This window comes from Pocillopora verrucosa, chromosome 14 (genome assembly GCF_036669915.1).
Source record: "Pocillopora verrucosa isolate sample1 chromosome 14, ASM3666991v2, whole genome shotgun sequence".
NCBI classification, from domain to species: domain Eukaryota; kingdom Metazoa; phylum Cnidaria; class Anthozoa; order Scleractinia; family Pocilloporidae; genus Pocillopora; species Pocillopora verrucosa.
This window is the reverse complement of record NC_089325.1, coordinates 12099033-12123802: the sequence shown is the minus strand read 5'-3', so window position 1 is coordinate 12123802 and position 24770 is coordinate 12099033. Positions and strand designations below refer to the sequence as shown.

At 37.9% G+C, this 24770-nt stretch overlaps 1 protein-coding gene across 2 annotated transcripts; it reads right to left on the bottom strand.

Annotated features, from left to right (window-relative positions):
* Positions 1-8069: 8069 nt before the first annotated feature.
* On the bottom strand, positions 8070-23522 carry LOC131795596 (uncharacterized). Of its 2 annotated transcripts, none has more exons than XM_066161003.1 (2): positions 23421-23522; positions 8070-12421 (listed from the first exon to the last, which is right to left on the bottom strand). In XM_066161003.1, exon 2 carries the CDS (start codon positions 12383-12385, stop codon positions 8804-8806), a length of 3582 nt encoding a protein of 1193 aa, XP_066017100.1. In that variant the 5' UTR covers positions 12386-12421; positions 23421-23522; the 3' UTR covers positions 8070-8803. The 2 variants fall into 2 exon arrangements, with proteins under 2 accessions (XP_066017100.1, XP_066017101.1); XM_066161004.1 differs by lacking the exon at positions 23421-23522 and adding an exon at positions 17426-17559.
* Between the last annotated feature and the right edge of the window lie 1248 nt (positions 23523-24770).

Below are 24770 nucleotides of genomic sequence, written 5' to 3'. Positions count from 1 at the left end.
ATTAGAGCCTATGTAATCGATGGTTAAGTTGATGGCGACGTTCATGATCATCAAAGGTGATTCAGATGCACTTGCGCGAATGAACGTAATCGTGTATTCCTCATACAAATATGGTATTCCAGTAAACAAGGTACTCAAACCTCCAATCTGATGATCATCTTGAACGCATCATGCAGTAAGCTGCAGCGAATGATTAAACTCTTATATCGACCATACCTTCTTATTTCAAGTCAATAAAACAATTTTGCAGTTGTCTCTATTCGATCGTTTATTTTGCATATAAAGAATACTCGGCTTGTTTACTTTGATGACTAATGTCTCATGTAACCTTTGCTAAGACTTTATTAGTGAGTATATGATTTTTCGACAAATTTAAAGAGAGGGAAAGCCATTCAGCCTTGTTCCACGGCAGGGATGCCATGTACAATTTACGGAGATGACCGCCGGAAAAGGTACTAGAATCAAACGTTCTTGATATAAACAACCATAAGTTTTGACTTTCAACTTTTGTCAACAGAAACGCAATCCATTGCTGCAATAGAAAATTTAGTCATCTGAAGGGAAGCGAAACTAGCGAGGCGAACAACTCACGCGTAACGAGAGCGAGGTTGCTTAGGTTGCAAATTTGAAAAGGTGAATATAAAATAGGGAACTGGAAACACATAAAGTCAAGTACAGCGGAATAAAACTTTTTAACACGACTCAATCTTTTCTTTGCACTTTGGGGAACGCGTATGGGAAGTTGTCTAATTACGATATTCGTTGAATTATTTAGAGAAGTCGTGTTAACACTAGATTACCTGCCAAACATGAAATTAACAGAATAGATTCTTTTATCTTTTTCCTTTTTTTTTCAATTCTTTATTTCCTTCTATCTCTAAGTGTTGATCGTAAATCTGAAGGGTGATACCAAACTCGTGGATGTGAAACATGGAACGGAAAAGAAATAGTAATCAACCATAAAGAACAGTCATTACAAATTTAATGGAAATTTTTTGCTGTGGATGAGTTAGTTTCAAGTTGTACTTATTTATTAGCGCTTTGGAAACCCAGTTCTCTATTCTCATTTCTCTCTTCTATTCCTTTTTTGTTTTTTCATTCCCGTTTTTACTCTCCGTTTCCTGCTGCCCGTTACAATTTCCTGTTATTTATTCCACGTTTCCTTCGACCTTTGTATTCTCTGCATATTTTGATCTCAAAGTGTATGTAAATTTGAGTGAAGTTTACCATCCGATCGACAAAACTTGTTCTTTCGGCTCTAACCTGATAATACAATACTTACAATATTATAAAAAAGCTAATTCCTTGTAATTCCTCATTAGTCATCTTCACAAATCTGAAGGATCCCTTGTATCAATGGTAGCAACGATATCAAAGTATTCTTAACTTGTCGCTTTGTTTCCATTTAATGAAATCAAAACTGGATTTATTATTATCAATGTCTGATATACATATGTAAGTTTTTTTCAACTATTTCAGTTTGGAAACTTGTGACAAGAACAGTTACATGTAATCTTCGCCATCGAAGCGGCCGATAGATGAATTAGCTTATATTTCAGGAAAAACGCATGTTTTTTTTCTAAAATAGTTGAAATAGTTGTTCTGCTTTGAAAACTGCACTGAGTAGTTCCCTTAAGATGTTTACTACCGCTGATCGCAAATATTGTAAGAAATGTGATAGGAAACAAACCCAATTGAATATCGAGTAATACGAATGATGAAGTGACGACTACAATACCAGTCCTTTAGGAAAAAATCTATTTCGTTCCCACGATGGGAATTCAGACATGTCCAGACATGAATAATCCGTGCTGCTTGGATGAGAGATTAAAATTTACGAAGTAAATGAGCCGTCAAATAACAAACGCTGTGTTATGATTACGTTATCAAATTAAACCAAACACTGTATCTTATTAGTGTCTTCAAAGTTCACTAAAAATTTGGCAAATTCTCTATTGTAAGGTGATGAATCAAGAATCACCACTTTCCCTTGCCTCTCCTTCACAAACCAAGATTACGCTGCTGAAGGCAAAAATCTCGGTTGAGTTTCTCAAAATATCACGTATGCAAATATTTGGCTCACCACTCCAGGCTAGTATGATTTTGCATCTAACTTTTTGTTAAAGGAAAACAGTTATCGGGTATTCCAAATGGTCTATTTTAAGGTCATCTGTGTACATCTCATACATACTTCCTACAAGGGAATTTTCAATTCTAAAGTACTCGTGACTCGCCACTGTTATGACAGCTAATTGCATTATCATACCTGAGTTAATGTATTTCAAATATTCAGTTTCTGCTTAAAAAGACTTGTAGTAACGAAACAATACACGATGAATCGCCATTCCAGAGAAAGTTATAGTTCTGATTTCGTTTTGAATTGTTCGGCTTTAATAACTCAAGTAGTTTCTTTGGATGAACATACAGCTTGATTAAGAGAGTGGAATCATCGATTTTATTGGAAATTTTTAGGACAAATGCAGTGATGAACGAGCCAAAGTAGGATTCGATTGTAACAGAGATAAAATGACGATCGAAAAGTCAGTCCTGAGTGAGTAAATGTACATTTCCCACGAAGGATTTCGGTCAGAAATAATTTGCGCCACCCCTTAAGATGAGAGGTTGGCTGTTTTTAATTAAGTAAACGAGTCATCAACCAACAAATTCCCGTCAACTGATTAAGTAAATAAAATAAAGTAAATTTAAGTAAATTTTTTTTTTGTGGCAACGTATCACCGTCTTTCAAAGTACTTTGTAAATAGAATTACCTCTTCCGGTTTCGGAAGAATGTAGATCGAAAACATTAGTTTATCATTAGCTCTTAGTTAAAGAACTTTTATCAACCATTTTTAAGAGTCTGTACTTACCATTTCAAATTTTGCATCACGGTAAGCCATATTATTACATCCGCATCCAAAAGAAAAGGAATTTGGCACAAACCAAGTCAAAGTCAACAAACTTGTCTATTGTATCCCATCAATCCCTGAGGCTTTGCAACAGTTTGACTCAGCGGGCAAGCAATACGTGCAAAATGGACTTTGGCTTTTAGTTTGACTCGCGAAATGAAAACCTTTTTGAGCAGTTTTCGCATCTTTTATTATGTGTGCGAGACAAAACAATTGCAGTATATCAAGAAATGAAAAAAATAAGATGTCGCGCTATTTGAATTAAACTTTTATTTTTGCACCCTACAAGTATACAGCACGATGTACTGTGTTTCTCATAAATTTTGAAAGGCTTTCATTTTGCAGAATAATGATTAATTATCATATTTTACAGACACTAACATCTCAGATGACTTAAATCTCAGAAGATAACTAATTTTTGCTACTTTTAAGGATTGGAACATTCCTCGGGAAGGAAATAATAATTTCAAAATTTACTATTTATTGAGCTATATGGCTTTGATCAAGAGCATTTCCCTGCATTCCGTCATATCTTACTAGCAATAAAATACAATAAACGGCTTATCCCCTTAGGCCTCGCAGTAATACCCGCATAAATACACTTGAGAAATGAGAGTAAAACATCCTCTTCCTCTTCACTTCAAGGATCTAAGTCAATATATTGCAATTGGAAAAGGCCAAATATTTTCACCTCTCTCTGAATATCCAGTGAAAAGCCATCCTTTAAGGCAAGTTGGCATCATTTATGGGTAACGAATCACCCTAATAGGGGGTTCATCAATCGAAAACTGCTCAAAAAGTAGCCCAGTTCCTATCAATTGGGAGTTCATTTTTAATCCGTATTTCACATTACCCATAATGAGTAAGTGTGCCTTGTTGATTTCCCCGAGAGCAACAAAGGACTGCGATAGGTTTGGGCCAGACCGAAGATATGAAAGGGAGATTGTGCCCCCCTTAGGTTTTCTGATAGTTATTATTATCCTCTTCTCTTCCAGTCTAAGATTTTCACTCTTGAAACAGAGATACTCAACTTTTTCGAGTAAAAAATGTTTGAAGGAGAGTTAGGAAAAGGACAAAGGAGAAAAAAGAAACAAGTTCGGTCACAAGAATTAACTGTGAAACATATGATTAGTTGGAGCACTTATAACCAGAAAGGACTCAAGCCATTCCATCCGATAGTGTTATAATATCGGCTCACTTGTATTTTTTTTTAACAAATAACTACAAATTTGTCAACTTACAGGCTTTACAATAATCAACTTCAAAAATTTTTTTCCAAACCAGCTTTCACCTTGCTTGAAAGGGTAAGAAACCCACAAAGAATATAACAGGGTAATTTAGTATTACCAACTGAGTTGATGACGTATATTGGCCACCGTAAAGAGTTTCAAAGCTGACTTTTCGAGCGTCAAAAAAAAACGTCAGCTTTTAAACTCTTTACGGTGGCCAATTTACGTTATCAACGCAATGGATAATAGTAAATTACCCTGTTAAACTCTCCCACTGACGCAGCGCCACAATTTCTTAAGAAACTTAACCCATTTTTTCACAAAGAATATGTCAAACAGAGCAAGGTGAATTTTCGTTGTATTTATAATTTAGATTCCAAGTACAAATTACTCCTTTACATGATAACACACGCGTGTCAATTTAATTAAAGCAGTTTGAAGTTTTTAACCATTCCCTAATTGTGTGTAATGATATAGTTAAAAAAAACCTGCTCGCTGAGTAATGGCTAGTCGTTGAATTTATGGTTAAATGACAAATTCTGGTTCTTTAGGGAAAAGAAATTATCCTTTAACTGCTCTCAGTAAGGCTTTTCTTGACAAAATTGAATAATAATAATCTCTCATTAGTTCTTAAAATGTATAAACATGTAGCGCATATTTCTGTCGTGATTTTGTGCAATGTCGTTACGAAACAAGAGAACGTATTATTAAGATTGACATTTTTAAAGACGTGTCACCTAGATGCGATTTTATTAAGCACCACGACAAAAATGGGTTTATATTACGCGAAAAGAAATCAATCGAGATAAAAGCGAACTAGTCTTCAGTCAGAATAATTGTGTGAGCGAGAGAGGTTTTTGTTGTTTTAATGAAATCAGTTTACGACACAAAGTGACACCTTCGTCGGGACAGGTTTTAACCAGCGAGAGCGCTCGAGCATGAGCAAAGAACCAAAGCAGTTGTATTATGAAAAAGAAGATGACAGAATTTGACGACAAAATAAAGCTACTTCTAGCCTTACTACTAGCTTCTCGGGCGGCATAAAATGACAACAAAACTCTAACATCTTTTACAGTTTCAGCTGTTTGGGTCGACATTCTTTCAGATCTTTCATTCCATGTATTTTGATGCTTTCTGGTCTTTGTGGATACGATCTGACGCACTACCACTACCAGGCGGTCGACAAACACTGAAGGTCATAGTCCTTGAACAAATTTAAACTATATTAACTAATACTCATGGTGTTACGATGGTTTGGACCACGAAGATCTCGAAAGATCAATGACATCAAAGGTCAACTAAAGATCGTTGTGATGTTCGGTCCCGCATCACGCGGATAAGTTGGGTTTAATCACGCATCACCCTGCAAATTTTGGGGCCATCACGCGTCACGCAAAAATCCTTAGCCGCCCTCGAAAATCGGCAAAGGCGAGAGCGAAGAAGAAATCGCGCTATGAGGTAAAGAAATTAAAGAGAATCTTGAGAGAGCCGATAACACGACAAGAAGAATTCAAGACGCGATAAAAGCCATAGACCTCGGAGAGCAAGTGCGCAAGGCGATAGAGAAACACAAGAAGAACATGAAGTTTTAGCAGCAACTACTTGAGCAAAGAGAAGAATTCGAGAAAGCACGCGAACACGAGAAGGAGACAGAAGTTGATCTTTCAGAGTTATTGGACATAATTGTAACGAAACTCTTTGGTGCTCTTTGTGGCTACCTTGAGAGGAAATTCAATATTCTTGATTGAAAAAAAGGATCTGGACTCCAAGGAGACACATCATCTACATCAAGATGAACTATCTCCTACTCTTGTAAACAGTGTTCATTCTCAGTAAGTGCCTGTTCTTCCAGTGAAAAGAAAACTTTCAACTCTAACTGACAGTGACTGTGCAGCAAGTTTTTGAGCAAGTGGGGGGGGGGGGTATTTTTGGCTCCGTTATTTCTGTTAAATCATTTTTTGCTTAATTTATTTTTATTTTTGCAAAAGAGTGGGGGGCTAAAGCCCCCCAGCCCCTCCCTCTGCGCGGGCCCCGATAGATAGTGCCTCCTTTCACGATAATGAGGCAGCAAAAAAGATCCAGGGAGTAGAAGAAAGTGAAGACTCTAGCACAAATGTTCTATCCAGTGTAGCTGATGTGAAAACCTGTTTTTGTACGGTACAAAGACAAAACCAGTTTATCATTTGTAACATCTGTAAACATTCAACACCAAGCACAGATAGGCTTGTGGCAGGCAAGGCACAAACATTTTCTGCCAGTCAAACCAGTGTTCAGGCTGGTACGATATCCTGTGAGGCTGCACCATCACCAATAATGACCAAGGTCTCTAAGGAGTTCTTCTCTTCTTTTCAAGATCATAAAGTTTCCAGCAGTGTCAACCAAGATACAGAAAATTTTAACAATGCCAAAGGAAAAGTTTCTGTTTCTTGTCAGTGGCAAACTTGTCTGTACAAATGTATTGATACATCACCTCTTGTGGTTCATGCACCAGGGAGGTCTGAAGGAGAAGTTTTCATAGGTTCCCATAGTTACACGTTCATGTGCAGCAGACTGAGTGATGGCAAAGTCCTGTGGGAGAGTAGGCTGGGGGACAGAATAGAATCTTCTGCAGCTCTCTCACTCTGTAGTAGATATGTAATAGTGGGTAAGGTATTGTATATTGTTTTTTAATTAAATGGCAGGAGTTACTCGTGAGTAAATAAGGCATATGAGAGAGACGCTGTGATTATGTTACAGGATCTGAATACATACTTTGAGTGTTTGTATATAGAATTTGTTTTTACTTTCTCTGGAGTGGTTTTCTCCATTACTGGTATCAAGATTCTCAATGCATGAGTATGCATTTTAAAAGAAAATGTCAATAAGAGGCTAAAATACTGCTGATTTGCTTATTCAAAATGTTTTCTTCACTCAAACTCTTCCCTACCCTTCCCTCCCCTCCTTTCTTTCAGCTTGAACTGAGACAAATTAAAGACCATGTCTTGCAAACAATATTAGGATGCAGGATCTTGTTTCAGTTCTCCATGTATAAGTAAGAAACCTCATTTAGTATTCATTGCTACACAAAGCGGCCGTCTTCTTGCAATTGGTGCTACTGAACATACAATACTTTGGAGTCAGCAGTGTCCTAAGCCAGTGTTTGCATCACCGTTATTGACACCCATTGGTATAGTTTGCGCATGCGTGAATGGGTTTGTTTATTGTTTTGACTTCCAGGGTAATAAGCTATGGGAGTTTGAGACACAAGCTTCAGTGTTCTGTTCACCGACTTTGTACCATGATATAAGATATGGTTCCAGGATCTCACACTGTATTTTTTTTGGCTCGCATGACAAATCTGTGTATTGCTTGTCACTAAATGGTGAGCTCTCGTGGAGATTTACAACTGATGGGCCTGTGTATTCAAGTCCTTTTGTAGCCATGATTGAGGGAAATATGTCTTGTCACACAATGTGTAACGCAAGGCCTTGCGATGAGCATGACACTCAATTAGCAGTGTTTGCTTTGTCAAATGTTGGAAGCCTGTATATTCTGGATTTTTATTCAGGAGTTCTTTTAGCTTTTTATTCATTGCCTGGTGAAGTATTTTCTTCACCTGTTGTATTCAACAATCAAATTCTCATTGGCTGTAGGGACAACTATCTCTACTCACTTGGAATATTAACCCTTTAACTCCCCAAGATCTCATCAGTAATTCTCCTTACTGTCTACCATATAGTTCTTGTGATGTTAGTTTGGAGAATTTGGTATTGGATCTACTAATAATCCCTAATTAATATTTATTCTCATCACTTGTCTGCCTGATATTGTATTGATATTGTATGGAGAAATTCTGTCTTGGTCACTTGTGGGCGTTAAAGGGTTAAATGAAACTGAAGAGTAAGTAGTAACAATGTTGACTATAAAAAATATTTTTATTTTCTTTTTACTCATCTAAAAATACAGCTAGATTTTCATTTTAATTAATTCCCAGACTGAATTATTTTTTTTGCAGACTTAAGACTGAATATATTTTATATTACAAAGTTGAATTACAATCAGAATTATCAATATTGCTATTTCACGTCTGTTATTTGACTTAATTGCTTTAGTTAACCAGTTCAAATATAAAAAAAGAAAATTTAACTAAGATAAACTATATGGAAAAAAATTATTTTAGTGATTGCATTTCCAGTGGCACATAAGAATATTCTATTATCAAATTCTCTACCTCAAGCAGCTATTCATCTTAAACTTAAGTGCAAGTCATTATTGATCCCTTGGGGGGGGGGGGGGAAGACTGGGAGGATTTTGGGGGATCACATGGTGTTTTGGGGGAGTGGAGGGGGATCAGTCATCACTGAAAAGAGGATCATAGAAAATTTACTGGCAATGAGGGGGATCATTAGAATACTACAGAGCCTTGGGGGGGGGGGGAGCAATGGCTTCCCCTTCTTCCCAGCCCTCTATCCCCAACCCCCCTAAGGTTATGGATAATGAGTAGTCCCTGATTTGCCAATTTCAGCCCTGGTATTCCTACAGTAAATGATTGTTGTGAAAAGAGAAGAGTTGGGTATTAAATTTTTACAACTTTCACTCCCTGGCAGGTAAATTACTTTTTCATTTCCTGGTTTGACTGAACTTGATCAATAGAAAAGTTACAATTAAAGAAAAAAAATCCGCCTCCTCTTAACGTTCCATGCCGTGTCGCAGGTCATCTATGGCAAGCTGTACGTTACGTAACTTATTCTGAATAATCCTTACATCAACATGTTCGTGACCAAGTTTTTTCAGTCGAATGTTTAAAGCTCGGTTAAAGTACTCCTTGGCTTGTTCCAGGTCGCCAAATTTACGGTGTACATCACCCAAACTTTCGTAGGAAAATGCCACATAAACATGATCAGGTTCGAGGTTCTTCAACTGGATATGTAAAGCACGTTCGTATAGCTCTTTGGCCAGTTGCATGTTATCCAACACAAATTGCAAATTACCCAAATGCTGGTATGAATTCGCCAAATCAACATGTTCGGGTTCAAGATTTTTCTGGCGTATAATCAGTGCTTGTTCGTGATATTCCATGGCCTGTCCCAGATTATTCCATTTACGATGCACCACGCCTAAGCTATGGTAAGTATCCACGACTTCAAGGTGATCGGGACCAAGCTTTTTCAACTGAATGTCTAGAGCACACTCCAAATGCTCCTTAGCCTTCTGAAGATTACACAATTCACGTTCTACATTTCCCAATCTAACGTAATTACGGGCGACATCAACATGCTCGGGTCCAAGCTTTTTCAACCGAATGTCTAGAGCTCGTTGATAACACTCCTTAGACTTTTGCAGGTCACCCAATTTACGCTGTACAATACCCAAGCCATAGTAAGTATCAGCGACATGAACATGCTCGGGTCCAAGCCTTTTCAACCGAATGTCTAGAGCTCGTTGATAACACTCCTTAGACTTTTGCAGGTCACCCAATTCACTTTGTACAATACCCAAGTCATAGTAAGTAGCAGCGACATGAACATGCTCGGGTCCAAGCCTTTTCAACCGAATGTCTAGAGCTCGTTGATAACACTCCTTAGACTTTTGCAGGTCACCCAATTCACTTTGTACAATACCCAAGTCATAGTAAGTAGCAGCGACATGAACATGCTCGGGTCCAAGCCTTTTCAACCGAATGTCTAAAGCACATTCCAAATGTTCCTTATCTTTTTGCAGGTTTCCTAGTTTATATTCCACTTCACCCATGTTAACCAATGAAAACGCCACATAAATATGATCATGACCAAGATTCTTCACTTGGATTTCCAAAGCACGTTCATAATACTGCATGGCCTCTTTCAGGTTACCCAAGTCGTGCTGTACATTACCTAGATGATGGTATGAATTTGCCACACCAACGTGCTGGGGTCCAAGATTTTTTAGCTGAATGTCTAAAGCACGTTCATGATTCTCCTTGGAATTTTCCAAATCACCCAACTCACGCTGAACCAGACCCAGTAAATTGTGAATAGCCACAAGGTCATCATCCGTGGGTCCACTTTCTTTTAACTCAGTATCTCTAGGATACTCACAACTCCTTATCTTCTTATCCGTTTCAACCAGTTTCAAAGCTGTTTCACAGTAAACTTTTGCTCCTGAAAATTCGCGGTGATTTCTGCAAATTAGTGCAAGCCTTCTGAAATATTCTGAACATTTGAAGTAGTTTGAAACGTCTTTCTCAGTAAATTGATATTTATCCTTGTGAAGAAAGACCTTTTCAACTTCTGCAGCAAACGTATTCAAGTGTGGAATGAGATGCTCACTATCACGAATAGAGTTTTCGTTGTTCCAAGTGAGTGGTAGATGAATGTCTATGAATTGGTTGAAGGACATTGCAGCTTGTGCAACTCTTTGAACGTGTCCATCAGGCTCCTGAAACTCATTGATTACAGATTTACTGACTTCATGCACAACTTGATGCACACTAACAAAAATTTCACTTTCTCTCTCATCGAACAGAAGAAGAGAGTTACCTTGGATCTGAAGAGCAATTTCTTCTTTATCCAAATGCGGATTTTGATCATTCAAAATGTAGTTCTTAATGATGTCTAAATGCAAAAGTTGTGGAGAACAAAGGGAAAGGAGTGTAAACGCGCTTTTAACAATACTGTCATTGTTTACCGCTCGTTCAATGGCCAGCTTGGTTGCGACAGTCATGGACTTCCTGTAGCTTGAGTTGGTTTTTGTCAGTTCCTTTTCGGTAAGGGCTCGCATACCTCTTTCTAGCTTTTCTAAGTACTCCTCCCATCCAAAGCTTCTGGCGACTTTACTTTCACGAACCTTTTTCATGTAAACGCCTGCACTAGCCAGCGCGAGGGGTTGGTAATCCAATGTCTTCGCGACTTTATCCTCTATTCCTTGTTGTCTAATCCCAGAAACCTTCTCTAAAAAGCAACGGGCATCTGTGGGCACCATGCCTTCGCTCACTGAAATGTGAGAGACAAACGAGCTTTCAGAGGGGATGGATGAAGAGTTCTGAGTTGTGATAAGCAGCTGGCCTTTCGTCCACAGGTGGTTTCCAGGCCGAGGGAGAAAATCATGTACATCACATAAACTGCTAACATTGTCGACTACCAAGAGCCACGATCCGTAAAGAGGAATTTTGGTTGCTATTAAATCCTTTAGATTGTTGATTTGTTCTTCGAACTGCATCTCTGTTGAGTTAAGGGTTTGCATGATAGTGGATTCAGGGCACTTGCTTTGTCTTCCCAAAGAAGCGTACGATTCCAGGAGTGTTTTTGAACTTTCAGCGTTGAGAGTCATTACGAACGTGGGTGTTTTGAGGTCTTTGCTGGCTGTTTCGTAAAAGTGTTGAGCTACCAGACCGGCTAGTTGAGATTTGCCACTTCCAGGGTTACCCGAAATATATAAGTAACTCAAACCATTTTCATTTACTTCTCTCAGCCGTTCAAGTTGTTTTGTTATTTTGCCAACCTCGCTCTCGCGTGATGCGATTTCGTGAGATGGTTTAGGCGGAAGAATGCAGAATGAAGAAACATCACTATGTAACTGTTCCTCAAGGACATGGTGCTGTTCTTCAAGGACTTGGTGCTTTTCGTCAAGGAATTGATACTGTTGTTGAAGGATCTTATTATCTTCTTCAAGGAGTTGATGTCTTTCTGCAAGAAACCGGTTTTGCTCTTGAGAGGTTTGTAGTTTAACGTTGGTTTCACGGAGTTCATGGTAAAGGATCTTAACGTTTTCCAAAACACTATGAAGTTCTTCCGTCGGAAAACTTTTCTGCTTGCAGATATTTTGAATATCATTGGTTGAGACACAAAGACACTGAAATGCGATCTTCACTTTACGAGCAGCGAGTTTGAACTGTAGATCTGATAGCTGACCCTGTGGCATGTGAGCGAACTCTTTATTGCGAAATTCTCTGAGATCATCGACATTCGAGCGAACTGCTACACCGAGTCCGTGGCCGATAGAATCGGAGTATAGTATTGCAAAAAAGAGTGTAGTACAATCCCACTGTGCCCTATTTCCGTTTCTTATCGCTTCCAGCAGACGAGCATTACGCGTTCGGCTCCGGGGAGACTCCCTGTTGTAGAAGTCCATTCCATTTTGAGGTGTATCTTTCCATTCTCCTAACGTTGCCTGGTAACGACTGTCCCACTCTTGTTTAAAAATGAATCGCAGCCCTTGTGGCAGGATATTAGTGACAAGATGACAAATTCTGAAGTAATTTAATTGCTCTTTGGTGTAAACTGAGGAAGCCATGTCTTCCTTGACGTGTCATTCTTTTAATTTACAACCCTGTTTGGAAACCATATTACATATTCAGTATTGACTGAAAAGAATCCCAATTTCAACTGCCAATTACTTGCATTAAGCGTGCGAGAATAAGAAATTTCGTGATAAGTTCACTTTGGTATTTTTTGTAAGGCCTTTATGGTTGCACTTACTCATTGAATGCAAACATACGAGAAATTAAAGAAATTGGATGACTGCGAAGTGGAAGTTCGATTTGACAATCGCGAGTATGATTACAGATCAAAATTGTCGACACGAAAACCTCTTACCAAGTAATTATAACCATTTCAATTTCCGAGAAAAAAAAAATGTATTCATCAGAAAAAGGGCTCATAATTACAATCTTTAAACGCTGAAGCATTACAATCTTTGAGAAATACAAACTGACAAGCTCCAGAAACAGTTTCCTACAATTATTGTAGGAAATCACTCGCTTTGGATAGTAGGATGGTAAGATTACTGTTTTCAATTCTGCAAACCAAATGTCCGATGACACCTTTTCAGATATATTAGTAAAAACCAGTGTAGCTCATCCACCAATTACATTCGTTGAAATTGTGATCGTTATAATAAAACGGGAAAAAAAAACTCTAAAACTCTCAGAACTGCGGAGTTAATTATTTTTCACTGTTAACGTTGATCTTGTAAAAGGAAACAGAGAATACCTTCGTGCTAAAAATTGAATACCATGTAATTCGTCTTGGCATCTTTGTCATCGAAGGAAAGCTTGGAAGCTTTTTTTTTCAATTTATATAACGCACTGATCTGTATACTAGAGGTAATAGCTACGCCAGCAAGTATACTGCAAACAAGGGAGCCTCTCTGAGCTTTCCGTGGGATTGACATTGTGTGGTTACCATTGGACAAAGTGTAGAGCCTCTTTTTTTTCGCTGTTCTTCACTGATTCATGATATTTTATCCTTCTTTACAGATAATTGCTATATTGTTGTTATTTCGGCCTTTTCAGAAATACATCAATTAAGAGACCTGTTTTGGTCAAGTGTCTTCTTCATCGTTTATCACCATAAAGCGCGTTTGATTGTCGCGTGATTCGCTCAGTGAAAGAAATACAACAGCTTGATTTTATTTGTGATGAGCGATATATAAATATTCATACGCACTCAGTGAATTCTCAAGCCAACCTCTTTCCCAGGGTCCTCTCTCTTCCTCCTTCGCGAAAGTTTTGCACTCATTAATTAGTAGCCGTTCAAGATCCCCCCAATCCCCCTCCCCGGGCAGCCCAAGCCTGGCTAAGGTGGAGAATACAAGACTTCTATCTATAAATATGGAGGTGTAAAAATTAACTTTCGCGAAGGATCGGCTCAAAAAAAGGGTCTACAAGATCCAGGTTTTAAAGATTGGTCAGAGTGTAAATGTTCCGGTCGCTGATTTTGCCTTTTGAAAAAAATTGGGTGGGCATTTAAACACAATGTTTTCTCGGATGTCAAATTAATCTTCAAAAGTTCAGATGCCCGGGGATTTCAAGGGGGATATTGAAGCTTCGAAATGATCGACACGTCACTTCTCGAGGGAGAAAGAGAGAGGCCCTGGGAACGAGGATGTCTTCATGCGACCGGCTCTCGCACGCGCGTGTCTAACGCTTTTACGTCATAACCTCGAAGTTAGCTACAGTTCTAAGCTTCTCTGGAGCGTTTTGTAATTGTAAGGAGAATTTTGTTACCGATCCCTACCTAGAGTCAAATTCAAAGCATTGTCCTGCCATCTGCTCGATGTTAGCCAGTTTGTGAAACGTGAAACGTCGTCACGCATAGCATTCATTGCAGCCCAGCCGTTAGCTGTTGGTTGTCTTGTCATGCAACGCATCTCTGTCCACCACCAAGAGAAAGCGTGGCGTGACAAGACCAAACAACAGCTAATGAGCTTCTTTCTCCAGGAACAAAAAGTTTTGTTTAAGCTTAAGAAATACTTTTGTTTTCAGGCGTCTTATTTTTCGCATTTTATGTTCTCATCATTGGGTCACGACCTGTCGGTGACGTCTGCCGGCGGTACTTAAAAATGATCTTCCTATTTAGTGGTATCTGATTACCATGAGGGGGATTTATTTTTTTCATATATGTTATAAGATATGATTATTTCCCGTCGTCACCCAAGAAGTTCCACCAAAAAATCGTGACCGTCCATACATCCCCAAAGTGAAATCTCGAAATCTTAGACATCAGGTCACAAAGTATTAAAAACAACTTAACTATTCGTTACATTAGTGTTATTGCGCAATGTAGGTGTCACGTCAGGGGTTTCCTGCATACCACGGAATTTTACTTGTCAGATCACAGGCGGCCCAAGCTCGAGCTGCGAGATGATCATCTTGCGCAATAACAGTCATGGCGGAATTATAAGAGTTTGTATGGGAATATTTACGACCGCTCTAAGGTATAAAATAATACGTCAAATTCTCAAAAAAATACCTCACCTTACTTTCACAGCGTATCGCTTGTTATATGACCGCTTACTTTGATGAAAAGAACGCATTTTAGCGAGTTGTCCATTTCGAGGTTTTCAACGTTCATAAGAAAAGCCCAAGGCTGAACACTCCATTTCCTAACGCCTGAACGAACGAAAAATCCAAGCTCAAAATGACCGGGCGCCCACAAATCCAACGCAGAATCCAAGCACATATACTGTAGTTTCATTCCAATTCACTAAAGACTCAATCTTCCCCGTGCAACCGACACCAAGTCGCAGTTTGCTTCAAAAATTTCCAGTTTAGAGGTTTCTAACAGCCCGCGGCCACATCAACCTTGACACACGACCGTTGAAAACCAGCTCGGTAACCCTACCTCCTTTTCAAACTGAGCTTTGCCGGGGACCATACCGTCAGTTATCGTCAATAAATTGTTTTAGAACCACGGGTCCCCTCAGTAGAAATCGATCAAGAGGCTATTGTTTCGATCGGCCAATCGAATTCGCCTCCGGAAATGTTTACAAATTCAAAATAATTTACAGGCATAGTTGCAAACCGCACAGCTGATCTCGTAAATCTCGATAATTTCCTTTCAATTTCAAAAAGAAAAAATGTCCTCGGTAAAAAATAGTCTATTACACGGTTGCAGCAGGGACGTAATCAATTCGAACTCGTATCTGAAATGGAAATCGTGGTAAGTATTGTTGCTGGATATCCGTGCGGACGAAACGAAATAACAGTTGTCTTGTTAGCAACATTAAACTAAGTATGTCCAGACAGAGCTAAATTGAATACTGGAACAAATCCTTCCAAGGTTTTCCTCTGACTCCGAAAATAATCACATTGGCCGATTGGTCGATCGAAACAATAGCCTCTTGATCGATTTCTACTGAGGGGACCCGTGGTTCTAAAACAATTTATAGACGATAACTGACGGTATGGTCCCCGGCGAGGCTCAGTTCGAAAAGGAGGTAGGGTTACCGAGCTGGTTTTCAACGGTCGTGTGTCAAGGTTGATGTGGCCGCGGGCTGTTAGAAACCTCTAAACTGGAAATTTTTGAAGCAAACTGCCGCTTAGTGTCGGTTGCACGGGGAAGAATGAGTTTTTAGTGAATTTTAATGAAACTACAGTATATGTGCTTGGATTCTGCGTTGGATTTGTGGGCGCCCGATCATTTTGAGCTTGGATTTTTCGCTTCTCGGATCAGGCGTTCGGAAATGGAGTGTTCAGCCTTGGGCTTTTCTTATGTACGTTGAAAACCTCGAAATAAACAACTCGCTTAAATGGGCTCTTTTCATCAAAGTAAGCGGTCAGATAACAAGCGACACACTGTGGAAGTAAGGTGAGGTTTTTTTTTTGAGAATTTGACGTATTTTTTATTCCTTAGAGCGGTCGTAAATATGCCCATACAAACTCTTATAATTCCGCCAGGACTGTTATTGCGCAAGATGATCATCTCACAGCTGGAGCTTGGGCCGCCTGTGGTCAGATATAGTGAAGGAGGCCTAATGTCAGCTCGGATCAGAAAGCTTTTCGAAAATTTATAGGGAACTTTGATCAATGATCCCGATGAAAAAGAGAAAAATTATTCAGTATTCAAACCAAAAATTTTATAAGAACGTTGACTGAAGTTGATGACGGATCAAACGAGATTCTTGATAAGCACATTGTTGTCAGATTGCGTCATATTCCCTCCTAACGTTAATTTTATTCTTTAGAAGATTGAGAACAAAGAAATACATCTCCTTTGATTCTCAGTAGCCTTCTCGAACGTTAAATATATCATAAATAACACAAATTTTCTCCGAAAACGATGCGACGTGCAGTTTTTCAGTTGCACGTAAAGACCAGACGAACTAGTCGGGATAATCGAGAATGTGAATATTAATGAGTAACAAAAACTGATTAAATTAAGAAAGCGACATTTTATCGTCAATCAAAACCTGTCAATTAAAACCTTTACAAATCGTTTTGAAAAAATATGGTCTACATCTTTACTATCCGCTGTTCATCATGTGCAGCGTGCAGCGATTTACGCTTCAGTCCTTCGCTGGTCTCTAAGTTGTCAACAAACTTCATGTGTTTTCCTTGTTCTTGCGGATGTCAGATATCTGCTGCGTACTAACGCCGCCAGCCGACAAATCGGTCCCTTTTTCTCCCTTCTCTAATCGCAAAACTATGGCTGTTTATCTTTTATCGAAAGAATGGGCCGCTTACGCTCAAGGACATGATGATCGTGAATATTCGTGATGCCGTGTAGCTTGTTTATCTTGCATGACAGGCCTAATTAGTTACGACGCTTGCGAGCGCTGCTTTTGTTTTTTGAAAGCGAAACAAACTCCCCTTCACTTCACTTTTCAACGCTGTAGTTTTAAAAAGAATATAGCTACGGATCTTGATCATAAATAATTGAAATTCATGACAAAATTGCGACCAGAGAAAAAGTCCGAATAATCGAGGTCCGGATAATCGAGGTTCGACTGTGCGGACATTTCCGGGTTACGGCAAATTCAGAGCTTGTTCTTTAATCAGAATTGAATTAGATAAAGTGTTCTGCGCACTTTTTCTGAAGGATATGTACTCACCATTCTATACACAACAGTTAAGCCGTGATAGCACCATAGGTTGTAAGTTAAAGACTCACTGAGCAAGGTCCATAGAGAGTCGCCTTCGTTACTAATGTCTGCAAAGTCATGTGGCTAGTCTTACAAATCCCATCGTACTTTGTGGGTAAATAAAAGCGTATTAGATATGCAGTACGTACAGATTTAACTAGTCATCCATCTACCTTTTAAACTGGCATCCGATTTCAAAGACTCTTTTCTTCTTTTAAGGTTGAACCACTGTTTTCAATCATATTGCTAGTAATCAAAGTCATTGCAAAGGACGAAGTTTAGCTAAAAATTTTTACTGTTCTCTGCGCGGTCTGTTTAAGGCTCTCTTATCCTCATGTGTTCATGTGCATCAGACTGAGTGATGGCAAATTCCTGAGGATGAGTAGGCTAGGGACAGAATAGAATCTTCTGCAGCACGCTCACTTTGTAGTAGATATGTAATAATTGGTAAGGTATATTTTTTTAGATTAAATGGTAGGAGCTATTCATGAGTAGATAAGGCAAATAAGGAAAAGCTTATGATTATGTTACAGGGTCTTAATACATACTTTGAGTATTTGTGTATAGAACTTTTTTTCACTTTCTTACTTTCGTTATGGTGGCCAAGTGTATGTACACAACCGCCTCACTGGTGAAACAAGTTGGACATTCCAAACAGGAGCAGCAGTGAAAAGTTCTCTCTGCATTGACCCGCTGATGGGAGTGGCCTGGTTTAGGTCACATGATCACTATTTGTATGCCCTTGATGTCACATATAAGCGGTACATTTCTACAACACACTGCAGTGCATCCCTAGATGTTTGACTTTCTTATTCGGCTCGGTGTTTCACTTCAGTATTAACCCGAGGTAAATTTTAACTTAACCTATGTTGGGCTGCTTCTTGGCTGACAAGAGATGCTTAGGAAATTCAGTTTTCCCGTGACCTCTCTTTATTCACTGGAAAAATAGTGGAGTCTTCTTGAAATTGAAACATATTCAGCGTTGCTCCACAGCAGGGATCCCATGTATACTTTACGGAGATGATCAAGTGTATTTGATATAAGCGACCATAAGTTTCGACTTTCAACTTTTGTCAACAGAAACTCAATCCATCGCTACAATAGAAAATTGAGTCATCTGAAGGGTAGCAAAACTAGTGTGGGGAACAAATCACGCGTAACGAGAGCGAGGTGCTTAGGTTGCAAATTTGAGAAGGTAAATATAAAATAGGGAACTGGAAACACACAAAGTCAAGTACAGCGGAATATAACTTTTTCAACACGACTCTCACTATGTGCTTTGGAGAACGCTTATAGAAAATGTCGAATTACGATGGTCGTTGAGTTATTTAGAGAAGTCGTGATTACGAACGCTTGCATTGCGTGATCACAAATAGATGATGAATTAATCAACCTATTTATATTCTCAAAGAGTAGACCAAACATAAAATTAACAGGATCTGTTCTTTTATCTTTTTCCTTATTTTTCTTTTTAATTCTTTATTTCCTTCTATCTGTAAGTGTTTATCGTAAATCTAACGAGTGATACCAAACTCGTGGATGTGCAAAATGGAACGGAAAGCAAATGATGATCTTACTGTGAATGAGGTAGTTTCAGGTTGCACTCATGTATTAAAGCTCTGGAAACCCATTTCTCTTTTCTCATTTCCCTCCTTATTCTATTCCACTTTTGTTTTTTAATTCAAACCAGTCATTACCGTTTTTACTCTCCGTTCCCGCTGCCCGTCATAATTTTCCTATCAGTTATTCCACGTTTTCTTCGACCTTTGTATTCTCTGTTTATTTGATCTTAAAATGTACGTAAATTTTTAGTGAAGTTTACCATCCCATTGACAAAACGTGTTCTTTCGGCTCTAACTTAATAATACAATATAATGTTATAAAAAGCTTATTCCTTGTAATTCCTCTTTGGTCACCCTAACAAATCTGAAGGATCCCTTATATCAGCGGTAGCAACAATATGAAAGTATTCTTAACTTGTCGCTTTGTTTCCATTTAATGAAATCAAAACTGGATTTATTATTATCAATGTCTGATATACATATGTAAGTATTTTTCAGATATTTCAGTTCGGAAACTTGTAACAAGAACAGTTACATGTAATCTTCGTCATCGAAGCGGCCGACAGATGTATTAGTTTATATTTCAGGAAAAACGTATGTTTTTTTTCTAAAATAGTTCAAATAGTTGTTATGCTTTGATAACTGTACTGAATAGTTCCCTTAGGATGTTTACCACCGCTGATCGCAAATATTGTAAGAAATGTGATGGGAAACAAACCCAATTGAATATCGAGTAATACGAACAATTAAGTGACAATAACAATACCAGTCCTTCAGGAAAAAATCTATTTCGTTCCCACGATGGGAATTCAGACATGTCCAGACATGAATAATCCGTGCTGCTTGAATGAGAGATTAAAATTTACGAAGTAAATGAGCCGTCAAATAACGAACGCTGTGTTATCATGATTATGTTATCAAATTAAACCAAACACTGTATTTTATTAGTGTCTCCATAGTTCACGAAAAATTAGGTAAATTTTCTATTGTAATGTGATGAATCAAGAATCACCACTTTCCCTTGTCTCTCCCTCACAAACCAAGATTACGCTGCCGAAGGCAAAAATCTCGGTTGAGTTTCTCAAAATATCACATATGCGAATATTTGTATGGCTCACCACTCCAGGCTAGTGTGATTTTGCATCTAACTTTTTGTTAAAGGAAAACAGTTATCGGGTATTCCAAATGGTCTATTTTAAGGTCATCTGTGTACATCTCATACATACTTCCTACAAGGGAATTTTCAATTCTAAAGTACTCGTGACTCGCCACTGTTATGACAGCTAATTGCATTATCATACCTGAGTTAATGTATTTCAAATATTCAGTTTCTGCTTAAAAAGACTCGTAGTAACGAAACAATACATGATGAATCGCCATTCAAGAGAAAGTTATAGTTCTGATTTCGTTTTGAATTGTTCGGCTTTAATAACTCAAGTAGTTTATTTGGATGAACATACAGCTTGATTAAGAGAACGGAATCATCGATTTCACCGCAAATTTTAGGACAAATGCAATGATGAACGAGCCAAAGTAAGATTCGATTGTAACAGAGATAAAATAACGATTGAAAAGTCAGTCCTGATTAAGTAAATGTACATTTCCCACGAAGGATTTCGGTCAGAAATAATTTGCGCCACTACTTGAGATGAGAGGTTGGCTGTTTTTAATTAAGTAAACGGTAAACGAGTTGTCATCCAACAAATTCCCGTCAACTGATTAAGTAAATAAACTTTACGCGAATACTGCGTTTTGTTTGTGACATCAAAATTCAAAAATTGTTTTTTTTTTTGTGGCAACGTATCACCGCCTTTCAAAGTACATTGTAAATAGAATTACCTCTTCCGGTTTCGGAAGAATGTTGACTGAAAACATCAGTTTATCATTAGCTCTTGATTAAAGAACTTTTATCAACCATTTTTAAAGAGTTTTTTCGTCTTGTCACGAGCGTGGGACAAAGGAAAAATTCTGAGTCCCCATGAGGAATCGACCCTCAGACCTTCGGATTTGCGCTCAAAACTTACCATCTCTACTATTTCTATCTAAAAACATGACGCTATCGAGGTTGTTGAGGCTGCAAATTTGAAAAGGTGAATATAAAATAGAGAACTGGAAACACACAAAGTCAAGTACAGCGGAAAATAACTTTTTCAACACGACTCTCTCTATGCACTTTGGAGAACACTTCTAGGAAAATGTCGAATTACGATGGTCGTTGAGTTATTTAGAGAAGTCGTGATTACGAACGCTTGCATTGCGTGATCACAAATAGATGATGAATTAATTAGCCTATTATTCTCAAAGAGTAGACCAAACATAAAATTAACAGGATCTGTTCTTTTATCTTTGTCCTTCTTTTTTTTTCAATCCTTTATTTCCTTCTATCTGTAAGTGTTTATTGTAAATCTAACGACTGATACCAAACTCGTCGATAAGGAACACGGAACGGAAAATAAATAGTGATCATGCTGTGAATGAGGTAGTTTCAAGTTGCACTCATGTATTAAAGCTCTGGAAACCCATTTCTCTTTTCTCATTTTCCTCCTTATTCTATTCCATTTTTGTTTTTGAATCCAACCCAGTCATTCTTGTGTTTACTCTCCGTTTCCCGCTTCCCGTCATAATTTTCCTATCAGTTATTCCACGTTTTCTTCGACCTTTGTATTCTCTGTTTATTTGATCTTAAAATGTATGTAAATTTTAGTGAAGTTTACCATCCGATTGACAAAACGTGTTCTTTCGGCTCTAACTTGATAATACAATACAATATTATAAAAAGCTTATTCCTTGTAATTCCTCTTTAGTCATCCTAACAAACCTGAAGGATCCCTTGTATCAACGGTAGCAATTGAATATCGAAGTATTCTTAACTTATCGTTTTGTTTCCATTTCATAAAATCGAAACTGGGTTTATTATTGTCTAATATACATAAATGAGTGTTTTTTTCAGACATTTCGGTTTGGAAACTTGTCGTGACAAGAACAGTTACATGTAATATTCACCATCGAAGCGACCGACAGATGTATTAGCTTATATTTCAGGAAAAACGCATGTTTTTTTCCTAAAATAGTTCAAATAGTTGTTCTGCTTTGATAACTGTACTGAGTAGTTCCCTTAAGATGTTTACTGCTGCTGATTGCAAATATTGTAAGAAATGTGATGGGAAACAAACCCAATTGAATATCGAGTAATACGAATGATGAAGTGACGACTGCAATACTAGTCCTTTAGGAAAAAATCTATTTCGTTCCCACGGTGGGAATTCAGACATGACCAGATATGAATAATCCGTACTGCTTGGATGAGAGATTAAAATTTACAAAGTAAATGAACCATCAAATAACGAACGCTGTGTTATTATTACGTTATCAAATTGAACCAAACACTGTATTTTATTAGTGTCTTCAAAGTTCACTAAAATTCTGGCAAATTCTCTATTGTAAGGTGATGAATCAAGGATCACCACTTTCCCTTGCCTTTCCTTCACAAACCAAGATTACGCTGCCTGAAGCAAAAGTCTCTGTTGGGTTTCTCAAAATATCACGTATGCAAATATTTGTATGGCTCACTACTCCATGCAGTCTAGTATGATTTTGCATAAGACGTTTTGATGACAGAAAACTGTTATCGAGTTCTGAATAGTTTATTTTACGTTCTTCTGTATACATCTCATACACACTCTCTTCAAGGGAATTTTCAATTCTAAAGTACTCTTAACCCGCCACGGTTATGAACGCTTCGATTCCTCTTGAAAATTAAAGCTAATTGTATTCTCCTACCTAAATTTATGTGTTTCAAATATTTCTACTTGAAAAACCTGTAGTAACAAAACAAACCAGGATAAATCGCTATTCAAGAGAAAGCACTAGTTCTGATCTGACTTCGTTTAGAATTGTTCGGCTTTGATAACCGAAGTAGTTTATTTGAATGTACATAAAACTTGATAAAGAGAGTGGAATCATCGATTTCATCGCAAATTTTAGAACAAACGCAATCATAAACGAGCCAAAGTACAATTTGCTAGTAACAGAGATAAAGTGACGATTGAAAATTCAGTCCTGATTAAGTAAATGTACATTTCCCACGAAGGAATTTCAGTCATAAATAATTTGCGCTACCCCTTAGGATGAGAGATTGCCTGTTTTGAATTAAGTAAACGGGTCATCAACTAACAAATTCCCGCGAACTGATTGAGTGAATTAACTTTACGCGAATACTGTGTTTTGTTTGTGACATCAAAATTCAAAATTTTTTTTGTAGCAACGTATCGCCGCCTTTTTAAGTACATTGTAAATGGCATTACCTCTTCCGGTTTCGGAAGAATGTTGACTGAAAACATCTGTTTATCATTAGCTCTTGATTAAAGAACTTTTATCAACCATTTATAAGAGTCTATACTTACCATTTCAAATTTTACATGTTAGCCATGTTATCATCCGCATCCAAAAGAAAAGGAATTTGAGACAAACCACATCAAAGTCGACCTCAAAAAACTCGTTTGCTGTATCCCATCAATCCCTCGGGCTTTGTAACAATTTGACACAGGCAAGCAATACGTGCAAAATGGACTTTGGCTTTTAGTTTGACCTGCGAAACGAAAACCTTTTTGGGCAATTTTCGCATCTTTCTATTACTTGTGCGAGACAAAACAATTGCAGTATATCAAGAAATGAAAAGAAATAAAAAGATGCCGCGCTATTTGAATCAAACTTTTATTTTTGCACCATACAAGAATACAGCACGATGTACTGTGTTTCCCATAGATTTTGAAAGGCTTTCATTTTGCAGAATGATGATCAGTTATTATATTTTGATAAGATCTCTGATGACTGAAATCTCAGCTGAGAACAAATTTTTGCTCCTTTTAAGGATTGAAACATTTTTCGGGAAGGAAATAAATTTTTCAAAATTTACTATCTATTAAGTTATATGGCTTTGATCAAGAACATTTCCCTGCATTCTATCATATCTTACTGGAAATAAAATACAATAAAAAGCCTACCCCCTAACCTTTATATATATAACCTTTACGTATTCAAAGGGTACGGTTTGAACAAAAAAACACTTTGTTTCTTTCCTTTAAGCGGACGCTTATTTTTGCTGATCGAGTACAAATTGTGCAAAGATAAAGATCGCAAATTTTCATGTTACCTCAACAACATTTATTTGAAGGTTTTGTTAATCATGTGAGATCATGTCAATACATTTCAGCTCTTCATACTTGGGGAAAAAAGCAGAATTGGTTCTAAAACAACCCGCTTCCCCGAAACTTCAAGAGTGAGCTGGATCGAGGCCGTGTAAGTCATGAGAGGCTGGCAATAATCTTCATGGCAATTGATTTTTCGAACTTCACTCACTCAGATGGTTTTGGCGTTGACATATTGTTTTAAGGTGAGAACGAGAAAGGTAAGTGTTTAAATATGCAGTTCACAGCCATTTAAATACATTTCCCTCGTTAAGGAATTAACAGTTCTGCTAAGCAACATTGGGTAGCTTTAACATACATGTAGCTCATGCATACTCTGTTCGGCCCTGATAGAAGTAGCGATAGACTTTCATCACACATCGGAAATTTCGATCACTAGGACAATAAAAAGCTGTTTCTCGTACCTTTGTTTTGTGCTGCGAAGTTAAGTGTGCAAAGTTTTTAATTTAATTCAAATTTGTAGGTGCAAGATAAGGGTTTAACTAAAAACCTCCAAACAATATCCCCAGATATGTTTGCCTTTCTTATTCGGCTCGGTGTTTCACT